The sequence below is a fragment of the Gymnoscopelus microlampas genome (genome assembly GCF_963454915.1).
Source record: "Gymnoscopelus microlampas genome assembly, chromosome: 11".
Lineage (NCBI taxonomy): Eukaryota > Metazoa > Chordata > Actinopteri > Myctophiformes > Myctophidae > Gymnoscopelus > Gymnoscopelus microlampas.
In genome coordinates, this window is record NC_139948.1 from 22441893 (window position 1) to 22464030 (window position 22138).

General features: G+C 40.3%; 2 protein-coding genes across 4 annotated transcripts; both read right to left on the bottom strand.

The window, feature by feature from the left end:
• Positions 1-1619: 1619 nt before the first annotated feature.
• On the bottom strand, positions 1620-5693 carry LOC311054665 (primary amine oxidase, liver isozyme-like; the record flags this gene model as incomplete). Its single annotated transcript, XM_084070669.1, has 5 exons — positions 1620-1895; positions 2691-2823; positions 3033-3199; positions 3370-3488; positions 4106-5693. 5 exons carry the CDS (start codon positions 5691-5693, stop codon positions 1620-1622), a joined length of 2283 nt encoding a protein of 760 aa, XP_083926795.1.
• Positions 5694-8747: 3054 nt separating this feature from the next.
• LOC311055537 (proteasome activator complex subunit 3-like) lies at positions 8748-21365 on the bottom strand. 3 transcript variants are annotated; one of them, XM_084071762.1, is made up of 10 exons: positions 21192-21365; positions 19120-19152; positions 18732-18794; positions 17896-18000; positions 16726-16777; positions 15686-15801; positions 14691-14759; positions 12133-12255; positions 11661-11747; positions 8748-11203 (listed from the first exon to the last, which is right to left on the bottom strand). In XM_084071762.1, the coding sequence occupies exons 1-10, from the start codon at positions 21231-21233 to the stop codon at positions 11123-11125; spliced, it is 771 nt and encodes a 256-aa protein (XP_083927888.1). In that variant the 5' UTR covers positions 21234-21365; the 3' UTR covers positions 8748-11122. The 3 variants fall into 3 exon arrangements, with proteins under 3 accessions (XP_083927888.1, XP_083927887.1, XP_083927889.1); XM_084071761.1 differs by having other exon boundaries at positions 16726-16780; XM_084071763.1 differs by lacking the exons at positions 8748-11203; positions 11661-11747 and adding an exon at positions 11844-12041 and having other exon boundaries at positions 12096-12255; positions 16726-16780.
• Between the last annotated feature and the right edge of the window lie 773 nt (positions 21366-22138).

Here is a 22138-nt window from a genome sequence, read left to right on the forward strand (position 1 = left end):
CACTTCTGCTGCTGACGGTTCACAGGCCAGAGCTTCTCCCGCTCACCGCTGATGACTTCCAGATGTTCCTACTTTGTTACAAAACCACTGCTCAGAAGCAGTGGTGTAAAGTAATTAAGTACATTTACTCAAATACTGTACTTAAGTACAGTTTTGAGGTACTTTTACTTTACTGGAGTATTTCCAATTGTCTATACTTTTACTTCTACTCCACTACATCTCAGAGGCAAATATTGTACTTTTACTACACTACAATTATTTGAAAACTTTAGTTACTAGTTACTTTGCAGATATCAATTATTATATAAAACATATATTAACCACTTTAGCCCTATTTTATACCTAGGCTATTTGAAAATAGCCGATCTACAAGCTCACAACGCGTCGCACCGCGACACGTTGTGAGCTTGTAGATCTGCTATTTTCAAACATTTTAGTACTTTTACTTTTGGTACTTTAAGTACATTTTGATACCAAAACTTTTGTACTTTTACTCAAGTGAATTTTGAACTCTGGACTTTTACTTGTAACAGAGTACTTCTACAATGCAGTATTGATACTTTTACTTAAGTAAAACATTTGAGTACTTTTTCTACCACTGCTCAGAAGGGAACGCTGAGTGTTTTTATTCAAGGGAGTGTTTTTATTCAGCAGCGACTGGTACCAATGCAAGAATCGGAAAAGGGTCATTACTGCGTGCCACTTTAACGTCTGCTGCCTCCAAATGAAGGAGGTATTAAAGTGCACTTGTGGGAAACTAAACACTTATGGTAATGATGGTATAATGAGGGTTACGTGGAAAATATACTGTGTTAAAATGTGATTTTAACACGGATGGTGTGTTGAGTTTAATGGCCTGTTGTTATAACTGTTGTTATATTGTTTACCTGCAAATAAGGCATGTTTCAGAGATGGTTTTCTATTGGAAAATATGTGCATCGATTACATTGTTTTATGAGGCAATCATGGAAACCAAGGGGAAGTTTATTCATGTCATTACATCATCAAACCCCACAAGTCGTTTTGGTGGTAAAATCTCACTTATGTTATTCATACATCAGTTATTCTGCAGTGTGTTCAGTATTAGAGTTTGCAAAAGGCATTTGATGCAAACATTTCCTTTTCTTTCAACACACACATGACAGCAATGCAAAAAAAAAAAATACATCCTGTTGTTTGGTCAAAAAGAAGAGTGATTATAGATCAATGAAAAGTACTGTAAACATACCATACTCGTCTGTAGGTATGTTTTCCTGGCTATATGGTAGACATACTGTAGGTATGTTTTCCTGGCTATGGTAAACATACCATACTGTAGGTATGTTTTCCTAGCTATGGTAAACATACCATATATAGGTATGTTTTCCTGGCTATGGTAAACATACCATAGGTATGTTTTCCTAGCTATGGTAAACATAGGTGTGCCTGGCTATGGTAAACATACCATAGGTATGTTTTCCTAGCTATGGTAATTTAAACATACCATATAGGTGTGCCTGGCTATGGTAAACATACCATAGGTATGTTTTCCTAGCTATGGTAATTTAAACATACCATATAGGTGTGCCTGGCTATGGTAAACATACCATAGGTATGTTTTCCTTCAAAACACCTGCCCCTTAACTTTCATCATAAAGGAAGCCCTCATAGGTGAAGGGTTCGAGCGCTGGCCTACAGGTCTCTTTATGAAGGCAAGCCATCTTGTTGTTGTCACAGCTCTGCTCGGTCCCGGGGGCGATGTACACCCCGTCAGGAGAATGGATGGACGGGTCCTCGTCAAAGTAGTTGTGGGGGCGCACGAGGACCCCGCCCCCGTTGCCCACGGTTACCGTGTTGGGGATGTCTTCTGCATGGGGGATGTGGAGGAAGCCAGTGGTTACCCAGGCAACCAGGTCCTGCAGAAATGAAATGGGAAAAGAATAGATCAGTGGTTCTCAAATTCTCTCAGAGTTAGAGACCTATTAGGTCCTTTTAGAACCAAGAGCCCAGCATCCGCCTTTGAAATTGAGTCTATATAGGAAGTGACAGTTCATATGAATGGCCTGTAGTTTCGCTGTTTTACCCCTGCTGGTGGTGAGTAATAACCCCCAATGCAAGTTGGTGGGTTAGACTTGATTTTATTACCTTAATAAACATTGTCATAAATACTGTATGCTTCCAGTCACGAGTTTAAAGTCTTCTTTCAATCACCATGATATGCGTTTTTGGTAAATTATGGTCCCATTTATTTTAAAATTGATGATAAAGTAGGGTATGCACTAGGAGGGGCGTGGCTACCTTGTGATGCTTTAATTGACAAGCTACACAACCAATAGCATCCATTCCCCACCCCCGCTCTGGTCCCAACCAATAGCATTAATTTCCGGTTGCTTATAAGATATGACATGATATGACGCGATATAGAAAGATAATAAGCTTAATTTACGGTCTGTAGAGTCTATGGGCGTAACGCTGTCCATTCTTTTTTACAGTCTATGTTTAGAACCCCAACTTTGAGAACAACTGGAATACATTAACCGAGTGTGAGAACGTGCTTTGTGTGTTTGATAACGTTTGATAACGTATCCTTGAAAGCTCTGTACATGCACACACACTAGTTTTTTTTACCCATTGATTGCTTCAAAACACACATTACATGCATTACAGTACACAAAGCGATGCACATCCCATACACATGCACATACACACACCTCATTATCAATGCTTTCGTTGTCTTGAATGTACTTGCTGAAGTCGACGGCTGGAGTCCAGGGCTCGTTCATATTGTAAAGACTGCCGCTGGTCTGCTCCGAGTCCTTATGTTTAGTGATGGCTACCTTATACCTGGACAACGAGAGGTGGGTGGGGAAAGCCAGAAACGAGGGGGAGAGAGAGAGAGAGAGAGAGAGAGAGAGAGAGAGAGAGAGAGAGAGAGAGAGAGAGAGAGAGAGAGAGAGAGAGAGACAGAGAGAGAGAGAGGGGTTCATTGGTATAAAAGAGGTAAGTCTCCATGGCCTCCTCAAGGAGCCCTGAGTCTCTGACTGTCATCTCACCTAGCCCAGGACATAGACCTCTCCTCAGGCTGGCTCTCTGGAAGGTGGTCCCCGGTGAAGCTGTACACTTGAAGCCGATAGGAGCGATTGTGTCCCCAGCGGTTGGTCTGGTTGCTGGCAATGTGGAGGTAGCGAGGGGTCTTGGTGTCGTAACGCAGGGCTGCTTCCTATGAAGTGAGCAGTGTTAGAGTTTGAAGGAGGAGTTTGAATTCACTAGCATTAGGCTAGGTTGATTAGGCTAGGTTGATATTATAATATTGGCATTACAAGGAACCTTCATATGGGACATAAATGAAGAGCTACTGTAATATTTGAGATAATGTTAAAATGACTGTACCTGTTCTGTGTTGATCTGTTTCTCTACCAGCTGAGGCACCATGGCATGGCGTTCAGGCATCCAGGGCAGTGACACGTTCACAAACTCCATGTCTTTGGTCTGGAACATATTCTTCACTCCTAGAGGAAGAATGAAAGCAAAATGCACGCAGGCACGTGCACATGAACATGCAGGGAAGTTTTACAAATAACCACAGTGGAGATCAGTTTTTTTTTCAAATCAGATCAAATGTGTTTTTAAAAAACTGAAAAGCCCTGTCCATCACAGGTTCTCACAAACATTCTGAAATATACATATCAATGTGTAGTACAACATGAGTATAAACAATTATATTTTGTATGTACAGTCAGTTCTTCTTGCAAAGTTGTTTTAATTGAATACCTGCAAAGCCATTTATTGCCAGGCCTTGATGAAGTGGGAGCTCTTTGAGTAAACCAGACATGTCCAGTACAGGGGCTAATCGTGGCACAAGGCCAAATTTTATATTATATAGCACACAGCTTCACTCCGAAAATGTATTATTTGTGATGGGTGACTTACATGTGGCTACACTGCCAACAAAAGACTGATACAATTGTTGTAATGTGAGTGCATTTGTTGCCCTAAGGTATGTTCATATTTTCAAACAATAATACAAATAATTGGACACCCTTGGAGTAAACAAATATACAAAACTCTCACCAGTGTGTGTCACTGTAACAACACTGTTGATGTGATTGCAGGCCTGACTCCTCACCTAACACATCCAGATCCACTTTGAAGTTAATGAAGTGGGTATGGATGTTCCCCAGGATGTTTTCTGCCACCTGGTGTCCATATTTATGGCTGCCTGCCATCATGTAGGAAGAGGTGATGTAGCCGGTGGCGTGCACCTTGGCCTCCACAGAGCCGCTCTGGTAGAAGATGAAATCCCACATGTAGTCATAGTTACCGATGGCCGTGATGGTCCTGAACACAAGTGCACTGTTTGACAACCCTCCATAGCTGTGGTAGAATATGTCATTGAAGTGCCTCCGCAGGGGACGCCCCGTGTCGTGCTCAAAGACACAAATAGAATTTTTGAACCGGCGCGGGGCATCATTGTCCACGTAGTGGTAGGTGTCAATGTATGTAGCCGAGTATGGGCAGTCAACCCCACGGACCAGTTCATTGGCCATGCGTCCAATACCAATGCTGGAGTCGAGAAACTTGGTGATCATCATGTGTGGTGTGTTTGAGCCGTAAACTGACATGGCTTCTTGGACACTGAGTTCATAGATGATCCGCTCCCCATTAAAACGTACATCAAAAACTTTCATTCCTGTGAGGACGCTCAGACCGAAGGCAAAGCTCCAGTCGAGGTACACGACATGATTGCCCTTTATACTGAAGCGGTTTTCCTGAGCATGATACTGCTGGGGTCCGACACCTGTGGGTTTCTGCCTGGGTTTGAGAGAGGCGTAATTTGGTCTACTTTTGTAGATGATTTTCGTCACGTTTCCTGCCTCGTATTGGTCTTTAAGTTCCTGTACGCTGTTGAAATACTGGCCATTGTATAACACTTTGTCAACGCGCCAAAACACAGAACTGGTATTCCGGTGGTCAACTAGCACCTCAAACCCCACGGGGTGGATGAAGAACCCCTCAACCCCTCGACAAAAGCCCACCCATGACATCCTGTCCCCTGACTTGACCCCCCTGGGCATGCCCTCATAAAAGCTCAGGTTTTTAGCTCCCCCAGGACCAAAACTCTCACTCACTAGCTTACTGAGTGGGTCAAGGACATTGGACAGAACAAATGGTACTAATACCACGTATTCCCCTGCATGTGTGGGACGTGCTGTGATCGGTATCTCCATTTGGTACCTCTCAGAGGTGACATCCCGAAGGTAGGTTGGGTTGGGGAGAGGTCCAACCACATACTCCTTTACGAAGCCCTTCGTGCCATGAAAAACCACCGCGGTCGCCTGTCTCTCTGGCTTGGGCCCATCAGCATCCAAATACTGTAAGACTTGCCCTTTCTTCGGCAAGGAAAGTTCGATCAGGTAGAGGTAATCTTCCGAGGGAGGTGTTACTGGATCAATCGATATGTTCATCCCAGGGATTTTGGACACATAGTCACGTACCTGGGTGAGCTCTTCCCTTGAGAGGTCAGCAAAGACATGGCTGCGTTCATTGTGCAACCCAGGTGAGATCGGAGGCACCTGGGGGCACGTGGGGGTGGGGTCCACAGGGCACTGTGCCGCACGTTGGGTGTTGAGCCATATCAAGACACAGTTACCGATCAGCGAGGCAGTAACGATTAAAACCAGGAGATATTTGAAGATTGTACCTTTGGAGACCATCTCTCCAAAGTGATTGTTGTTGGTGTTGCTGCCAAGACACGATTGAAGTCTGTTTTTGTTAGTTAACACAAAACAAGAAATGTATTTAATTTGTGCTTTGTCAGTAAAAATAAAGATTGAAATAAATATTAAACAATATGTTTTAATTCTGGACTCACTTGTATGCTAAGTTGACCCAAGCCAAAATTCCACCAGTGCCTTGTTCCTTTGCACCGTCTCCCTCTCAGTTCTGTATCTATCTCAGTAATGAATAAGAGGACGGACACTCTCCTTTAAAGATAATCTGTACACTGTAAAATCCCCAGTATTCATTTAACTATGAGAGTATACAATGTTCATTCTCAGAGTTACAAATGGATACATAAACACTGAGGATTTTACTATGTGATAGTATAGAGACCATAGCAGACTGAGTCTGGTGACTTCAAAGTCAAACCCTGTCTTTACAACCTCAGAGGTGTGTCTTGTGATAAGATGTGAAGGTGATGGTTAGGCTATTCTCCAGGTGCAGGGTTTGACCTTAAGCAAACTCAAATTACAATGGAATGAAATTCTTTCAAGTTCATTACTTTATCTAATTGTTATCAGATATTAGGCAAACCTAAAGTGTTTTATTGTTGCCCTGTTGTAAATCTTCTCAAGTTAGCCATGGTAATATACCCAGTTGTGTTCTTGCAGGATCATTACAGTATTATAGGCCTTAGAAAAGACAAAGTCCACTCATTTGATCTCTTAGCTTTCTTGTTTTATTGTGTTCTATTTTCCATGCCTATCAAAAGGAAGGAGACATTTAGAAAATACCATGAAATTGGTCTGATTAGACTTTTATACTAGCTGGTCACTCACTGCCATTGCCATAAACACATAGACCTAGCCCTAAATATATTGTATACTAGTAGACTCCTAATGTGCCATAGTGTCTAGACTGGATAGTACTTACTTGTGCACAGTGTTGTGTACCAAAAATAGCCAATCTACAAGCTCACGCAATACGACATGTTGAGCTTTTATATCTGCTATTTTCGGTGCAAAACGCCAATATGCAACCAAGTATAAATCAGGCTTAATGTTGGTGTAGTATACACACATGAGCCACTGACTCTAATACATGTCACAATTTAGATATGTTTTGTAGATAGGAGGTACAATTACTCTGCAGAACTATATTACTACAGACAGCATATTGGCCTTACAATAAACAATGTAGCCTACTGTAGCAAAAACATACTATTCAAAAAGCTATCCAAAAGGAGTTATCACAAAAATGTAACCCTTTCAAACAACAACAAAAAAGAATAAAATAAATGCAAGATCAAGTAAATGTATTTCTAAAATACATTTTATTAAGTAAAATAATCATTCTTAAAATAAAAAGATGGGGACAAAACTAAATTAAAGGTAGGGTAAGTGATATTTTTTGGTTAAAACAAAAAGTATTTTGTTAAAAGGTTAAAACACTATATTCTGATAGTAATCATTGCTATAGAGTGTTTATTCAGTAACAGGAGTCTCCCTGTCTCTCCAGCTCTTTAATAAACAGAAAATACATTTTCTGGTAGGTTATTACATATTTTCTATCAATTACACACCCCATGAAGCCTTCAATTCATGGAAATTGTTTTTGTCGCATTCCTAAGGCAATCATTTGAAGACCGGCAGAGTCCCCATTGAGACTCCGCGGCGGTCATCAAATTATTTGCTTATAGGAGACAAAAAAGAAAAAATCTCCACAAATTCAAGGCTTCATGGGGTGTGTAATTGATAGAAAATAAGTATTTTTTTGGGTGAACTACTCCTTTAAGCAAACTCAAATTACAATGGAATGAAATTCTTGTAAGTTTGTTACTTTATCTAATTGTTATCAGATGTTAGGCAGACTGAACAAAGTGTTTACTGTTGCCCTGTTATGATAAATTAACCATGGTCGTATACCCAGTTGTGTTCTTGCAGGATCATTACAGTATTGTAGGCCATAGCAAAGGCGAAGTCCACTCATTTGTTCTGTGTAAGGAAATTTACCTAACTGGAGGGAGGAGACATTTAGAAAAAGTCATGGAATTGGTCTCATTAGATTTGTATATAGTTGGTCAATCACTACTGGTTACATTATGCTATTCAATCAATAAACACTAAACATCAAAAGGGACATTATTCACTTTTCCCTGTGTAATAGAATGCTAGTTTGTAGTTCTAATCTCGAACCTGTCAGATTCCCCAAAGGGTTTTCCGGAACCCCAATCTACAATGCAAAATCCTCAGTAATGGCCATTTGATTACAATTACATTTGTACACTCCCAAGAGTTACAGATGGACACATTAAAGGGATAGTTCACCTAAACAAATGTCGCATTCCAAAGACAATAATTCAATGACCAGCTGACCGGTAGGCAGTGGTTCCGGTAGGAGACACAAAGGACACTCTTTGTGTCTCCTACCAGAACCGCTGCCAGTCGTCAAATTATTGACTTAGGAATGCGACAAAAATATCCAAGAATTCAAGTCTCCATGGGGTGACTATTGATAGGAAAAAAAAGTCATTTTGGGGGTGAACTATCCCTTTAACAGTGAGGATTTTACTGTGTTGTAAGTGTTTCGGAGTTACAGACCTAAGAGTCCATTCAGCTGTCAGACAGCCAACTAATTCAAAGAACCTCTCCACTGGTTAGGCCTGCCTGAATTTCAGAATAGATTTTAAGATTGTACCGATTACCTAAAGTGTCTGAAGGACAGGATTTACTTGCGCTCAGTGTTGCACACTGAAAATGGCCAATCTACAAGCTCACAACACGATATCACTCGTTGAGCTTGTAGATCTGCCATTTTCGGTGCATGACACTAGTATGCAACTACGAATAAATCAGGCTTAATGTCTGAGTAGTGCACACATGAGGACTCCAATCCTGCACCTTACAATTTTCATATATATTTTTGGAGGTTTAGAGGAGGTTGTGTAGAACTACATTACAGACAGCATATTGGCATTACAACAAAGTACTATAGCAAAAAAAATTAACACTATACTAATACAAATAAATGCAAGAACTCGTGGTCAATAAATATTTCCAAAATAAGTTTTATTAAGTAAAATAATCATTCTTAAAATAAAAAGATGGGGACAAAACAAAATTAAGAGAATGTGTATTATACACCATTTGAAACAAGTGTTTCCTCTTCAAATAATGACTTCCTTTCCTCCCCATTTGATATTCAGATGATCCATTGGCAATGGGAAGACAATACACCTTACAAGTACTGTACAAAATAATTTTCTTTTGGAATAAAATAAAGTTTAATAAACTGACCTCGTGTTCTGACTTGACCCAAGTGCAGAGCTGTTGAAACATGCAATTTACTATACACTATTCTTATAATTCATAGGAAAAAAAAATGTATGGTTAATCTGTTTGTAGGCAGATTTGTACCTCAAGACCATAGAACCGTCTGAATATCAGTTAAGAAGTTAAGAAATGTTGGAATTACCATTGAACACAGACCGAGCTCAAGTAACTGTGCACGCCTAACCGGGGTCCATTTTGCTCACAACAAAATGGCAAAAAAGGCCAATACAATTAAGTGCCATTTACTGTGCACTGCTGGTTCCATTTGGTGGCATATATTGTCTCTACTATACTAACAGAGCTAAGCGCTAATGAAACACACCCAGACTTTCACTCCCACACACAACAGAGAAGCCACTAACATAGTCTCCCCCCCTCCCCCCTACATACATACATACACGCACGCACACACACACACACAGACACACATCATTGGGTACATACATTATCTCTCACACAACACAGGTTCATGCGAGCAAACAAACACGTTTCCCTCCAGCATCTCAAAAAACAAAACAAAACAAAAAATACCTTAAAACAAAAACATCCAAGTGTCAATGCCTATCAAGGCACCTTTAGCCTTTCATCCATTACAAACTGGAGAAAGGCCTTAAAAACAACTACGAGAATGTCCCAGAAATGTCTAATTCCTGGAGAAAAAAATAAACAAGCCAAATGTCATGAACAGGTGCGTCATGTGAACTCATTGTTGTCATGGAAGCCGTTTCCGTTTCAGAGTTCCAGATCAGGTCGGGCTGACCCTGCTCACTGACCCTGTACTCTGGCCTCCATGCAGAGGGGGAGTGGGCAGGTGACAAGAGAAGCTTTTCACCAGACAGGGATGTCCTAACTAGAAGAAAAACTGGAATTCTTCAATGTGAAATGAATGAAAGTTATACATCATTTTATACCCCCCAAATCCACAGCAGAAGAAACAAAGAAAAAAAGAAAACGCCCTAAAAAACAATCCCATCCATGGAAACATAGGTTGGGGAAGAAAGAGATGACTCAGCTGTACGACTCTCTTGTGAGTCGTGAGGACAGAGTTGACATACAGCACATCTTGGTGCCTTGCTCCATGCATGACCATGATGACCTCTGTGCTATTGGTGGGCAAAGCATAGCTTTCCTGCATGTTGATGCCCAGCCTGTTTGCAGGGGTTATGGATGTACTGGGAGAAGTGCTCCATCATGGTCATGTCGTACCCCGACACCATAACGCTCAGTGTGGGGTACTCTGAAGAACGTTCGCCACTCAGATGTTTAGTAGGTTAACAGTGAGGTGAAGTATAGAAAGTAGAGGTCTGCATTTACTGACATCCATATCTGCTAAAGTGGCTACCTTCATTTACACAGTAACATCTCTGAGAATAAACAATTTGTACATTCTCAGAGATAAAAAACAAAAGGATTTTAATGTATAGTCAGTTTGTGACTGACAACCATTTTTACTAATGAATTGTATTGTACATTACAGCAGAGTAGAGAGAAATGACCACTGTGCACTTGAACAGGTAAACAGAGTCAATTCCAATCTCATGTTTGCTGTGAATAACGCTGGTAGCCATAGCAACGTTTAGACACAGACCAAAGACGGCAACTTTGACAGCTTTAAAAAGTGATTTGCAGTTGTCAATCTCATTCAATCTCATTCATTACCGACTGGTTTGTGATCCGATTTACACTCCCATGAGGAGTCACAACTGTATTTAGCTGCAGTGTGAACGTATCCTAGGAAAAGTGCAGACTGTGTGTGAGTTCAAGAGTGTGAGAGACCTGGGTTAAATAATAATGTAAATAGTCTTAGGTGTCAGATGGGTGGAGTTCAACACATACAAATAACACAGTGAGAGCGAGAAAGTTTAGATAATCCAGGAGAGATTTTGAGGATACTTAATAAGGATACTTTCGACTGAGTGACGATTTGTCTGGAACTGGATTTGGATATGGTCTGATCTGGATTGTCACAGCCGTAATACAGTAGTGCAGTGTATATACTGCTCACAAAACTGCTGAAAAAATACATTTAAGGGATCCCTTAGTTCTAAATTTAATCCAGGCCTCCTGTCTACTAACACACACAAGGTGTGTTAGTAAAGAGCTTCTGAGTTGCAGCTTCGTGGTTTCTTAATCTTCTCGATGTTCTTCAGAATCATGTCGTGAAGGGTCACCTGAATATGAGAGGAAACTGCATTCATTAACAGCGTCCAAGATATTTCTTTATCAAGTACATCATACAGGACTTAAATGGCTCAACGTCAACTGGCATACTACTGCCTCTCATTTAGGACATTTTGAAATATTTCTTCACTTGTAAACTAGTAGCCTCGTTAGCCTTTTCTCATCTCTGAGTTCATTAATGCACGGAGAATGTAAACAGATTTGTAAAGCCTCAACGTAATTTCCTTGGGCAGACGGTACTTCCGGCAAATTCCAGTACTTCTGTTTAGACACTCATCTGGCTAGGTCTTGCCCAGCGTGTCAGCTAGAGACATAACAACAAACGCATTTCAGCTAAACTTCTAGCCATCTGTAAACTAGTTAACCCAATAACAATTCTGCCAGTTGCCAAGGTTGTTCACAAGTTCAACCATGTGATAGATGTCAAGCCAGTGAGTCAACACTCACATATTGGTTCCTGAGCTCTGAGACGATGATCTTCAGACTGATGTACTCCTTCTCATCAATCTCTGTTACCGTCATCCTGTAGTCCTCCTGAGAGACGGGGAGAAAGCAGAACATGGATAACTTGACCTCTCAAACCCTATCATGCCTATTCTGGGGCTAACATTTGGCAAAAAATAGCAAATCTATACGCTCACAACGCATTCAGTTCCGTATTTTGAAAGAAATCTCAGAACCAATCGGGTCAAATTTCACGGGTCCATTACGGTTAGGGTCCATCATTTTGGACCTGTGAAGAGCTCTAGTATCTAGCAGCACATGCACACAGAGAAACCCATCACAACAACTCATCACATGTGGGTGCATTGCTATCTTGATGACCAGCTGGACGGACACACACACACACACACACACACACACACACACACACACACACACACACACACACACACACACACACACACACACAACTCACCACATGGGGGTATTTGGCTATCTTGGACACCAGCTTGGCTCTGGTGATGTAGTATCTGGAGATCTGATCGAGATAAGACGCTGCATCTCCTTCAACCTGCCTCAGCTCTGCTACCGTCTCCTCCTACACACACAAACACACACGTGCGTGCGCGCAAACATAGAAAGTGACATTTTTGAACTCCAACGTTTGGTTTATTATCGCAAGGGATTTATGTTGGCAGATCATTTGCCAACATCTTAGTTAAATGTGACAAAAGAAGTTATGGAAAGATTTACTTTTGTTTTTCTTCATTTTCAATGCAAGCCGATTAAAATGGCTTGCAAATGCTGCACCCTAGTGTCAACAATAATAATAATAATAATAATAATAATAACTTTATTTATATAGCACTTTTCAAAACATAAGTTACAAAGTGCTGAACAACAGTAAAAACATAGCATACACGATTAAAAAGTCTTATGGACTTGACATAAAAGCATTCAGTTCAGATAAGCAGTAAAAACATATCTGGTAATTAAAATAAGTCAAGGAGCATGGATAAGGAAGAAATAATATAACATAAAATAGGTACTAGATAGAAAGACAGCACACACAAAACAGTTATGGCTGATAGGGGGGATCTAGGGGAAGGCTTTCCTGAATAAGTGTGTTTTTAGAAGTGTTTTAAAAGATGTCAGGGAATTTGCTTTCCTAATTTCCACAGGTAGGGCATTCCATAGTGTAGGTGCTCGGGCAGAAAAAGCCCGATCACCTTTTGTGACTAAATTTGTTTTGGGGACTATTAGGAGGGCCTCCTCAGAGGATCTTAGGCTACGGGGTGGGTCATAGGGAGGCACCATATCTGTGATGTATTTAGGGGCAAGACCTTGGGCCTTAAAAGCTAATAAAAGTATCTTAAAATCAATTCTAAAAACAACAGGAAGCCAGTGGAGAGTTGCTAAAACAGGGGTGATATGGGCACGTTTTCTTGTATTAGTCAGAAGCCTGGCAGCTGCATTTTGCACCAGCTGCAGGCGAGAAATTGTTTTGTGGTTTAAACAGGTGTATAGACCATTGCAGTAGTCCAGACGGGAGGTTATAAATGCATGTATGAGTTTCTCTAGATCTACAGATGACAGGACAGACTTAATTTTTGCAATTGTTCTGAGTTGGTAAAAGCATGATAGTACAGTTTTTTTGACTTGGACACCTAGGCTCTTGGCGACCGGTTTTACAGCACTGGACAGGCTGCCCAGGTCGTCTTTTAAAAGGCTAGTGAGATGTGGGGGACCAAAGAGCACAATCTCAGTCTTATCTGAGTTCAACTGGAGGAAGTTTTGTGACATCCATGAGTTTATGTCAGCGAGACAGGCCCTTAGACCATCTAAGCTTCCTTTGGTTGGGGATTTGACCGGGACATAAATTTGCGAGTCATCCGCATAACAGTGGAAGCAAAGCTTGTGCCTGCGGATGATGTGACCTAGCTCCAGCATGTAGATGGAGAACAGGAGAGGTCCAAGAACAGACCCCTGTGGGACACCACACGTGAGAGGGGCTGAGGGGGAGGAGGTGTCACCAGAGACGGAAATAGTTCTGTCACTGAGATAGGAACGCAATAGTTCAAGGGCGATTCCCTGCACGCCAACCCATCTTTTCAGGCATGTCAACAGGATGGAGTGGTCGACCGTGTCAAAGGCCGCACTCAGGTCGAGTAGTACCAGTATGGCACAGTCACCATCATCGACTGAGCGTAATAGGTCATTAGTTACCTTAATAAGGGCAGTCTCTGTGCTATGGAGAGCCCTAAATCCAGACTGAAATTGCTCAAAAATGTCATTATTGTTCATGAAAGTGATTAATTGAGAGGAGATGATTTTCTCCAAAACTTTTGACAGGAATGATAATTTGGAAATTGGCCTGTAATTGTTAAGGACAGATGGATCTAAGTTGGGTTTCTTCAGTAGAGGCTGGATGGTGGCCTGTTTAAAGACAGAGGGAAAAGTGCCGGTGGATAGGGATGCGTTTATGATGGCCAGAATGTGGGGTGAAATTGAGTGAAAAACCTCCTTAAAGATTTTGGTTGGAATGGGATCCAGTTGGCAGGAGGAGGATTTCATTGAGGCAATTGTTTTTTCTATGGACTGGCAGGTGACCGGTAGAAAATGGTTAAACAAGACTGAGACGTTCGGGAAAAAGGGGGCGCAGCTAGTGTCTGGGATTATGTGAGATCTGATGTTCTCAACTTTGTGTAAAAAGTGGTTGAGGTAACTAACAATGGTAACTAGACAGACATACATTAGTCATTCCCCACACATACACACACACACACACACACACACACACACACACACACACACACACACACACACACACACACACACACACACACACACACACACACACACACACACACACACACACACACACACACACACACACACACACACACACACAAAGTACATTTTATGGCATTTTAAACAATACCTAAAATAATGCTGGTCTGTTCCCCGGTCTAGTGGCTTGTAAGTGCTGCCGTTATGTGTTGACTTGATATGAATGTATGAACAAATACTGACCTGTATGGAGACTCCAAAGTTGTTCCCATCTTCAATTCTGGGAATGAGAAGCAAGACCCACATCTTCACCTGGAAGACACAGACATGAGGATTATATCACTGTAGACAGGCGGACACAGATGAAGATTATATCATACCGTGTAGACAGATGGACACACATGAGAATTATATTACACTTTAGACAGACAGACTGACGGACAAACACACACCGATGAGGATTATATCACACTATGTGACTATCACACACAATTAGGGCTGTCACGATTACAAATTTAAGTTGACGATTAATTATCACTCAAATAATTGCGATTAACGATTTAATTGTGTTTCTGTCGTTGAAAATTAATGGAACATTAAGAATAAGAATTACATTTCTGTTTGGCTTTTAGCTTCTGTAAGCAAAAGTTGCACAGGGCAGATATGACAAATAACACATATTTAATAACTTTATACTTAAAAATTAACATTAATAGTGGAAATAGCCGATCTATAAGCTCAAAACGTGTCGCATCGCGACACGTTTTGAGCTTATAGATCTGCTATTTCCACAATTTTTGACATTTTTTGAAAATATGACATTTTTTAACATGGAATTGATTATGACGATTATGCAAAGATAATTGCGATTATATAAAATAATTGCGATTAGACGATTATGTAATAATTGTGACAGGCCTACACACAATGTGAAAGGAATATACAAGCAGGTGTTGTAACCCTTTCAGTGGCTGAAGTTATCCTTAAGCCATGCATTGTGTATTCCATCCATTTTTTTTATTACCACCAATGTTATTTTCCATTATCTTATTCTTTGCCAGCACTGATGCATACAGTATTTATTTTGGGTGAGCTTGGGGTGTATTTGTGGGGTTTGATTAATAATGTGATACTGACCGTTTCTTTGTTTGTATCCATGTATTGAAATATTAATAAAAGAATACCTTTGATTAAAAGAAAAGTAACTTGTTGTGCATGTGCGTGTGTCCAGGACTCACTGTGTTACATTTCTCGATGAGTGTTCTGATCTCTGGTTTGACTCTTTCTATCAGGGAAACCAGCTGTGCATTGCTTTTCATCATCCCCTCTGGCATCACCAGCACTTTTGTTCCACCTGGAACCCCAAACACAACCACCACAGTCCCCACTTAGTAATGATTCTGTTCACAGATATTGCATGTAAAAACGGATCTCAAAAGTCATACAATCATAAACAAATGCAGTCAAAGTGGACTCAATATAAAAATAAGCAATTCCTAACACTCAATGGTGGGAAAGTGAAAAGGCCAATTCATGTTAGATTACTATTGACGGATGTGCAGTACTCTAGCACTACAGAAATGGATAGGTCACCCATATCAGTAGCACCACCACCAGTATACGATATACCCAGTGTTGAATTGGTGATTTTGTTAGCGGTGGGACGCTATTTTAAAGACGTCACGCGCACGTCGCTTAACACCTACACTACAGGTCACACAATGGACAATTGATGCATCTAGGCTCATTCCTATATTAATCCTATGTTAATTCATGTGTGACAGCCTGCAGTCGGGAGCCTTTGTAAACTCTGTTGAGGTGTGAATTAAGGGTTGTTATAACTCGATGCGTGTGCGTGCTCCTGCTCAAAAAAGGGGTTGCACGGCGTGTTACCGCGTCCCATGACCAATGCATCCCTGGATATATCTGTATGCAAAAAACACATTTAATTTACTTATTGGCATCATTTGTTTTCATTTATTTTGTTTATGCTAAAAGTATGGTTTTAAGACCCCTTTCCCCATGCAATGAATGGAATTGGGGCGCGGAAGCAACAGGTAAAGATGATCGACAACAAAACGAGATGTTACATCTCAAGGGGTTATTCCCAATAAAAGAATTTCAGACTTATATCATGCCCAGGTAGCTACAGCTGTAGGCAACCCAGGATTCTACTAAAGTTGAACATGACTTTAAAATATAAAAGGACATTATTATTAGTTGCATAGGTCTAAGGAATAAACAATTTTGCTGTCAATTCTCCTGATATTTCCATTACCTTGGCAATTTTCATCACCCAATCCATCTTCCAGTTTCCTCTTTTTGGCATTCTGCTGTGGGGATCAGATACAAGGCAAGCCAAGTTAAAAGAAAGTTGCTATTAGAAAGAGGTGATCGGGAAAGTGCAGTAAAGTACCTATTTCAATAGAACAGACCTACAGACTAACCAAATGGAATAGAACTTTCAGAGCACAGAAAACCAAGATAAACCAAACTGTATTTTTAAGGACATATCTCTCCAGCAGTGCTGCTGCAGAGGAAACACTCATCAGCCTCACTTCCTGATAACACGGCAGGCACTCGGTGAACCGTGCTGTTTATACTTTATTATTCTCTAAAACCCGGTGGCAACATACCACTGTCAAGAGACATGAGTGTCTTTAACAATGTATTTATATGAAAGTTGAGTTGAGGTTATTCAACAGCATGAGTTGCAGAGTCCAACCCAGACCATGGACAGGGTTGTTTTTCATCTCCACAGAGCCAGGGGGGAATGGAACTCAGGAATCTAACTAATGAGCCACATCATGGCAAAAAAAAAAGAAAAGAGAAAAATCGAATTCTTGGCCAGAGACCTGCTGTTATGAGTGCTACACTGCTACATACTGCAGAACAGTGGCTCTCAACCTGTGGGCCCAATAATTGGCCCCAAATAATTGGCAAAACACTACAATTTTAATGATATTTATGACATTAAAACAATAATAAGAATGTAAACAAAAAAAAAGACCTCAAAAGAATGTGATATCCACATGCTCTGCACAAGTAAAGCACAATTCACTATAGACTAACCATGTCAGTACACTATAAAGTAGACTACAGACTCATGTCCAACAGACACTAGACTGCAGACTAACCATATCAAATTGACAACAAACTTTCAATGTTCAATTGACAACCGACTAAAGACTCACCATGTCCATCAGACAATAGACAAACTAGGTGTGCAACAGCAGTTAAACTAATCGATTTAATCAATAATAAAAATAAATAATCAATCATTTTAAAATAGATTTTGGGCAAGTCATATAGGTGAACATTTTCAAAACATTTCAAAAGACTTTGTAATTACAAAACACGCTTCTCAATTATTTGATTAATCTGAAAATGAATCGATAGAATAATCACTAAGAAAACAATAGCAGTTGCAGCCTTAATACAGACTCACCAAGTCCAAACCGTCATGACTGTTGGTGAAGAGGATGGGCTCTGGGACTTTAAAGTTGATCTCTGCATGGATCTCCTTCAGGTCAGTCACATTCAGAATGGGTTCCTGAAGAGAGGAAAGAGTCATGAGTCATTGCATCTAGTATTTTAATTCTCATCATGGTGTTTTTAAATACTGGGAAACAATCCTCTTTTCTCAGCTATTCACACATCAGATACTGTATGGCTACTTTGTATCTTGGTCACTGTGTCTCATGTTTAGTTTCTTAGATTCGTTTCCTTGACCACAAATGTTCATGTAACTTAGACATATATGCCAGCTTCATTGTTTACTTGGTGTCCTATAGTTTCAATGTACAGATTGTTATTTAGATAGCATATTGTTTAGACAGATGATGAGGTTCACGATTTACCTGGTATCCTAGTTTCTTGAGGCACTACACTGCTCTCTATGTATGTGCTTATTACCCCTTGCTTATTGAACATTGCTCTGGATAAGAACGGCTGCCAACCTAAATTGTAAATTGCAATGTGTACTATTATACAGTCCATAAACAGCCTTTAAAGGACAGGGCACAGCCTTGTGCCCTGCTCCAAGCACACCCTCTCTCTCTCTCTCTCATGCCCAGTCTCAGACATGTACATTTGCACAAGCAAAAGGTATAGTTATTTTGAAGGCTGATGAGGATATACTTAATTAATTCCCAAAATGAAAATTCCCATTTATCACGAGCATATAAAACATCCAAATGATATTAAAATGACATATATAAAGTGTTTGCAGCAACATTGTCTGACATCACGTGATTAAATTCCTAAAATGACCATTACTCTTACCTTCAGGAAGCTATCCAACTCCAGAAGCTTCTGAGGAAAGAAACTCGCAACCAGGTGCTCAGCCTAGTAAACATCAAATGATCAAATGATAAGTCGTGATAAACGTTACAGGATAACTTCAATGACAGCAAAATAACTAGTTTCCAATATATCTAGTTTCTCAACAAGATATACATTAGAATTAACAATACAAAACTTTTGTATTGTTAACTTTTTCATATCGAGTTCATCAAGCATTTTCTCTGTGTAATGTGTCTTTTCAACAACGTAAAATGTCTTTCAATAATCTGTCCTTTCCCACCGAGTACATTTGTATTTACCACAGGTCCAGAAATGTCATATCATATCACTTAAGTCATGTTCCTCAGCATTTGCTAGAGACACTTACCTCACTGGTGATCTGGGCCCTAAATGCGTCCACCTGTCAAGAGATTAAAATGCCATTAGAGTTATTCATTCAAATGCCAGTACCCCACAACACACAACACTGTCAATTAGCTATAATCCGACATTCAGCTTCCCTGTTGCTTGTGGACAGACAGACAAGGGAGGCACAGTGGCTGCTTGGTATCGTTAACTTTGCTGTAGAAAAAAAGGCATTAAGGGAACACATCATTCATGGCTCAAGGCTTTAGGATGTTTATCCTGAAAATAATAATCAAAAATACAAATCTAACGGCCACTGAAGCACCTATAGGGAACAAATTGTACGAAGGGAAAAATAAGTCCATTGTCCAAACAAGCATGACATTTTGGTGTAGTTTATAACCATTTTCAACACGCAAACAGAACAGGTCGATCTGCTTCTTGGGCCCTATAGCTGGTCACAAATTAACCCTATATACTCAATATATCCCTGCTTAAGTAGATTCACCTGTGCACCCAGTACCTACAAAATAAAGGCTTTTACAACTAAAATTAACTGAAGTAAGGATACTAACTTTCTAGATCAAAATAATCCTATAAAACCAAACAGCTAAAAAAAAATAAGTGTGACATTTTATAAACAACGAACAGCTGCAGGTACTGTAGAAAAAGAAACTAAACAGAAAACCTCTCCAAAGTAACATGATAAGGCACTTTCTCATGGATAAACACAGTAAAATCCTGTGTTTATCCATCTGTACCTCTGAGAGTGTACACATGGATGGACACACATCTACACTCAACAGTGAAGTAGTGAACACTGATGGTTTAGTGCAGTGGTTCTCAAAGTGGGGCCCGGAGACCCCCGGGGGTCCTTGAGGGGGTTCCAGGGGGTTCTGGGGGGTTAGATCGGCTATTAAACTGGTTTTGATGTAGCCCTGATACATGACTGTCATATAGTCATGGATGATCTTCAAACTAGTGTTTGCACTTTCTCCATTTACGGCCCCGTATATCTACATAAAGGTTCAGATGTCTAATATAAATAGACATGTTATGAGCTACTTTCTGGCAATAAATTCCATGCAGGTGATTATTTGTGTTGGAGTTTGGAAGCGCTCGTTTTCAAAAACGCAACGTCCTGCCTCCTGCGTTATGTACAAATTCAGGTGGTACTTTCAGGTGGTACTCAGGACCGTTGAGTGATTTCCAACGAGCGCCTCCAAACTCCAACACTTAGAAAAACAATCACCTGCACAGAATTTATTGACAGAAAGTAGCTCATAACATGTCTATGGTGGATTTTTATGAAACAAAAACTTTGCAGATAGAAAGAGGATAATTCAAGCTTTCCGTACAGCTGCAATGTTGGTGAGTTTAATGCTGTTTAATACAATCAGATATGACTTTTCTGTTTGGATGAATGGCGGGCTGTCATTGCAATTCCAGATATTAAAAATAGGATCGAAGAGTCGCTTGCGGCTATGGTTTAGTGTGCCTGTGTGTACTGTGACTGTCAAAATGTGATTACTTTAATAATCAATAGTCTAGATGTCAAACTAGCTTCCAGTAGCCTGTCAGGAGGATTCATAGTTAATGCAATGTATAGAAACTCAACTAACTACTGGAGATGAACTGAAGAGGTAAATGGGTGATAGATGGGGGAGTCACACACATGATGAACACATGATGAAAACATGATGATGATGATGATGATAAACACATGAACAACACATGACGATCTCATGATAAACACATGATGAAAACATGATGAGGATGAACACATGATGAACTGAAGATGTAATGATGAACACATGATGATGATGATAATGATTAACACATGATTATCATGATGAACACATGATCATGATGAACACGTGATCATGATGAACGCATGTTGATGAACACATGATGATAATGAACAGATGATCATGATGAACACATAAACACATGATGATGATGATGATGATGATGAACACACGATCATGATGAACTGAAGAGGTAAATGGGTGACAGATGGGGGAAGCACACACATGAGGCCGTGGCTTCTCTCATCATCATCATTACATAAAAGGTTGAAACAGGCAGACTTACCTTTGTTTTGAGTTCATTGTCTACCTTCAAAAGTTTGGACATGGTCTGGCGTTGAGTCGGGAAACACAGGCAGATGATAAAATGTATTGTTTGTATGTTAAAAAGTGTCACAACTGTTGCTATAAAGTCACACTGCAGCAGCACGTTAACGTATAAATTCACCACACCGACCGCTTCCCAAATCAAGTGATGACGTTGAAATAAAGCGACGAGCGGAAAAGACCCACGTGGACTGGGTGCGCTTGTTTGGTGTGTTGTTTTGTCACCGCCGGGCGGGGTGTCGGTTCGGTTCTCTATGGTTCGGTTCGTGCTTACAGAGTGTAGGGAAACCACGGCGAACCTAGAACAACACATCGATCTAACCCAGTGGTTCTTCTGCTTCTCAAACATTTCTATGTCAAGGACCCCTAAATTCATATATTCTTGGCCTCGGACCCCCATCTGAAAATAGTTTTGTGCGAGGGACCCATATTCAATATTTCTGTAAAACAATATATTCCAAATGTTTCAAAATCGGTTTTTTTATTTGTATTTAAAAAAAAAAAAGATTTAGCAGATCTACAATCTCACTTGTGAGTTCACTTGTGAGCTTGTAGATCGGCTATTTTCAAATAGCCGATGTATACAGGGTTAAAGTGGTTAAACTGGTTTTGATGCAGCGCTGATGCATGACTGTCATATAGTCATGGATGATCTTCAAAATAGTGTTTGCACTTTCTCCATTTACGGCCCGTACATCTACTTAAAGGTTCAGATGTGTAATATAAAATGCTTACCCCATGGCCACGGATGTTTTAATTCTGCACGGGCCCTCAGAAGTACCCGTATCTTCGGTATTCAATAAAAAGCATTTTAATCCGATCGGTGACCATTTCCTCCATATTCTTTCAACCTCGCAATCCTATCGGTTGGGAGGTGTACTGCACTCTGAGATATTATAAGTCTAT